Genomic DNA, 3,744 nt, shown 5'->3' on the forward strand with positions numbered 1-3,744 from the left:
TCTTTCTGTATATCAACGAGTAAGTTATGCTTGCTATTATTTATCCTAGCATGCAGTGTTTGCTGATTTGATACAAACGATCTTCGTAAAGAATGACTAGTTTGGTGACGCAATTTATATATCAATATTTATTCATGTACTTGTGGTGTGAACAGTTTTGGAGAAAATTAACCGCTCCTTAATTTGAAATGACGAATGCAAAAATTTGCTAAACCTAAGCATACATAAACTAAATATTGTTTAGTGGTGTTTACAAATTATTGTTAAATTTTCAACAGTGTTCTTTAAAATAGTTTGACGAGCGTTACAAATAAATTATAAGTAAATATGACAGGAAATTACAAAAGATATTATGATTTTATAAGAAATGCAACAACAACGGATGAATATAAAACAGTTAACAAATACGCTGCCTTTCTTCCGATACCTGCAGTTTTAAGTTTAATTTTAATTCTGATCGGGTTTGTTACCCCCGGATGGGCGGGTTTGGAAATAGGGGGAACATTTTATGGCTTCGGATTGTGGTATGATTATCTTTGTAAAGAAGGATCAGATTGTGAAACGAAAGTGTTTGCTCACAATGTGAAGTCAAAGGATTTAGCAGGTAGTGTATTATTTTTGGGAAATGACTGATTTTTAAATGAATATCCATATTTACATGTAAAAATCATCATATATATATATAAAAAAATGCATACATGGTTACCTCTATCCAGTAAGAACATTCGCTTCTTTTAAATTATTTTATTATCATTTTTATCATTATTTTTTGGAAGAAACACCTGTTTAATCTATTAGTTGTATTAAATGTCTCGTTTCTGCTTATTAACATTGAAGGGATTAATGATGGCGTCAAGTATGGTTTATGTATATGTATATAAAATATAATCACCTATATATCATTCATTGTATAGCTAAAAAAATTGATTATTGTAAGTTTTGGTATGTTATATGTTGTTTGTAGTGCACGAAAGTGCATATATATGTATGAATATTTACACATGTTTTGTACTTGCCGCCATTTTTGTATGATATTCGGCCACATAGGTCTACGATCTTCTAGTAAATAAATGATCTGTTCTATTAACAATTAAGTTACGCTGGATATGTTGCATTATTATTATTAGTATTATTATTAGTAGTAGTAGTAGAAGTAAGTAGTAGTAGTAGTAGTAGTAGTAGTAGTAGTAGTAGTAGTAGTAGTAGTAGTAGTAGTAGTAGTAGTAGTAGTAGTAGTAGTAGTAGTAGTAGTAGTGGTCGTGGTAGTGATAGAAGTAGTAGTAGTAGTGGTAGTAGTAGTAGTAGTAGTAGTAGTAGTAGTAGTAGTAGTAGTAGTAGTAGTGGTCGTGGTAGTGATAGAAGTAGTAGTAGTAGTGGTAGTAGGAGTAGTAGTAGTAATAATAGTAGTAGTAGTTGTAGTAGTAGTAGTAGTAGTAGTAGTAGTAGTAGTAGTAGTAGTAGTAGTAGTAGTAGTAGTAGTAGTAGTAGTAGTAGTAGTAGTAGTGGTCGTGGTAGTGATAGAAGTAGTAGTAGTAGTGGTAGTAGGAGTAGTAGTAGTAATAGTAGTAGTAGTAGTTGTAGCAGAAGTAGTAGTAGAAGTGCTAATGGTAGTGGTGGTGGTGGTGGTGGTGGTGGTGGTGGTGGTAGTAGTAGTAGTAGTAGTAGTAGTAGTAGTGGTCGTGGTAGTGATAGAAGTAGTAGTAGTAGTGGTAGTAGGAGTAGTAGTAGTAATAGTAGTAGTAGTAGTTGTAGCAGAAGTAGTAGTAGAAGTGCTAGTGGTAGTGGTGGTGGTGGTGGTGGTGGTGGTGGTGGTGGTAGGGTTAGTGGTTGTGGTGGTGGCAGTGGAAGTTGTAGTTATTATTCTTATTCTTCTTATTATTATTATTATTATTATTATTATTATTATTATTATTATTATTATTATTGCAATTATAAATTTTCATTTTCTACCTTTCAGATGCAGCTGAAAATAGCATGGTGAAATATCGAGTGATGGCAAGTTTAGCTTTGGTCTTCCAAATATTTGCAACTATCTCGGCATTGTTGGCCATAATACCAAAGACGAACTTGAAACAATACCTGTTTACATTTATTTGCACCTGCGGCTTATGTTTGTTCTTATCAGGTATTTTTTTATATTTTAAATATATAATTTATTGCATCAGACAGACATATTACCAACAAAAATAATAACTCCATATTAGTCGATGTATGATATTCAAAACATGTTAAAAAATGCTTGCAATATTATGCTCACTGTCAAATGCTGGCTAAATGTACGGTTAAATTGTTTATAATAATTGTATGTTGTTTATTAAATATGTTAAGCAAAAAAATTATAATTGTAGGTTGTAAATGTAGATTGTTTATGAAATGTGTCATGCAAAGAACTTCGGAAATACTCATCAACACAATTAACTCATATATAAAAGTTGTTATGTTTTTTTGTATGTTGCTTGGGGAACTTTCATGTATATTGCAACTGTGTTTTTTTTATTCAAACTGCTCTTTTTTTACCACATAAGTTTCTGTGTTCCGTTATAACAATGCACAGTGCGATTTGTAAAGACGATAATTTCGGTATAACTGAATAACAACACACACTGCTAGTCCTAAAGACGACAATTTCGGTATAACTAAATAACAGCACACACTGCTAGTCCTAAAGACGATAATTTCGATATAACTAAATAACAATACACACTGTTAGTCCTAAAGACGATGGTTTCGATGTTACTTAATAACAACACACACTGCTAGTCCTAAAGACGATGGTTTCGGTGTTACTTAGTAACAACACGAATTGTTAACGATGCCTGGATAAAATGTCAAAAGATTCATCACATTGAACTGCATTCGTGATTATCTAAAACTGTTTATATAACAAATTTCCTCTCTTGTATATTGAATTATTATATGTTTTTGTTTTTAATTTTCAGCCATTTTCAGTCTGGTCACATCAGGGACACTCCAAATTATCAAATCTATTACCGTGTTCAAGAAATACGAACACATCGTAGGAGAGAGTCCCTATACGTTTCCCTATTCATTGTTCCTGTTTGGCGCCGGAGGAAGCATGTCAGCGTTCACAATGTTTTTTATCATGGGAATATTTTGCTACAGCGCAAGTCATTAAAAGGACAAATCGGACACAACATCCCAGTGTCTTAATTAACTGTATGTGTGTTTTACAGGGAACCTCAAATTAGCCGCAAACACGTGAAATAAGGGCTGGTGTCCTTTCAAAGACATGAGAAAAACCTTTTGAGTGAGAGTCATCAGACTTGTACACTACTTGGTCACTCAAGAATGTCTATTGTATTTGTTACTGTATCGGTTGTCCTCATCCCTTCCCACGCCAATGAGAAATGTTACTCAGCAAGTATGTCCAGTGTGTTGACTAGAGTTCTTTCAGAAATGATACACGTAAGAAACCACAAGTTATGTCTTGTAACAAATAGTAAACAAACTGTAAACATTTTCTCGTATTTGGCTAACAACATAGATTAATTGTGACAATTTACACTTTCGTAATCATATGTTTGCACCTGTTTTAAATCACTATATAACTTCATTAAGCGGTGTTTTGAGCCTGGCCACCCTTCTGGCGTATGGACACTGTGCCTTTTTACATTGTCTTGTAATCTTCTTGTCGCCGTCACGTTAATATGCGCAAGACCATGCCTTTGACATGTTGTCTCTGGTCAATGAACAATTAATGACATCTCCCTGCTATCTCATTAT

The 3,744-nt window shown here is 33.3% G+C and overlaps 1 protein-coding gene across 1 annotated transcript; it reads left to right on the forward strand.

Annotated features, from left to right (window-relative positions):
• Positions 1–288: 288 nt before the first annotated feature.
• Positions 289–3,425, forward strand: LOC128230465 (uncharacterized). The gene is made up of 3 exons (XM_052942739.1): positions 289–604; positions 1,958–2,125; positions 2,940–3,425. The coding sequence occupies exons 1-3, from the start codon at positions 328–330 to the stop codon at positions 3,134–3,136; spliced, it is 642 nt and encodes a 213-aa protein (XP_052798699.1). The 5' UTR covers positions 289–327; the 3' UTR covers positions 3,137–3,425.
• Positions 3,426–3,744: the final 319 nt, after the last annotated feature.

Source organism: Mya arenaria, chromosome 4, assembly GCF_026914265.1.
Source record: "Mya arenaria isolate MELC-2E11 chromosome 4, ASM2691426v1".
Taxonomy (NCBI): Eukaryota; Metazoa; Mollusca; class Bivalvia; order Myida; family Myidae; genus Mya; species Mya arenaria.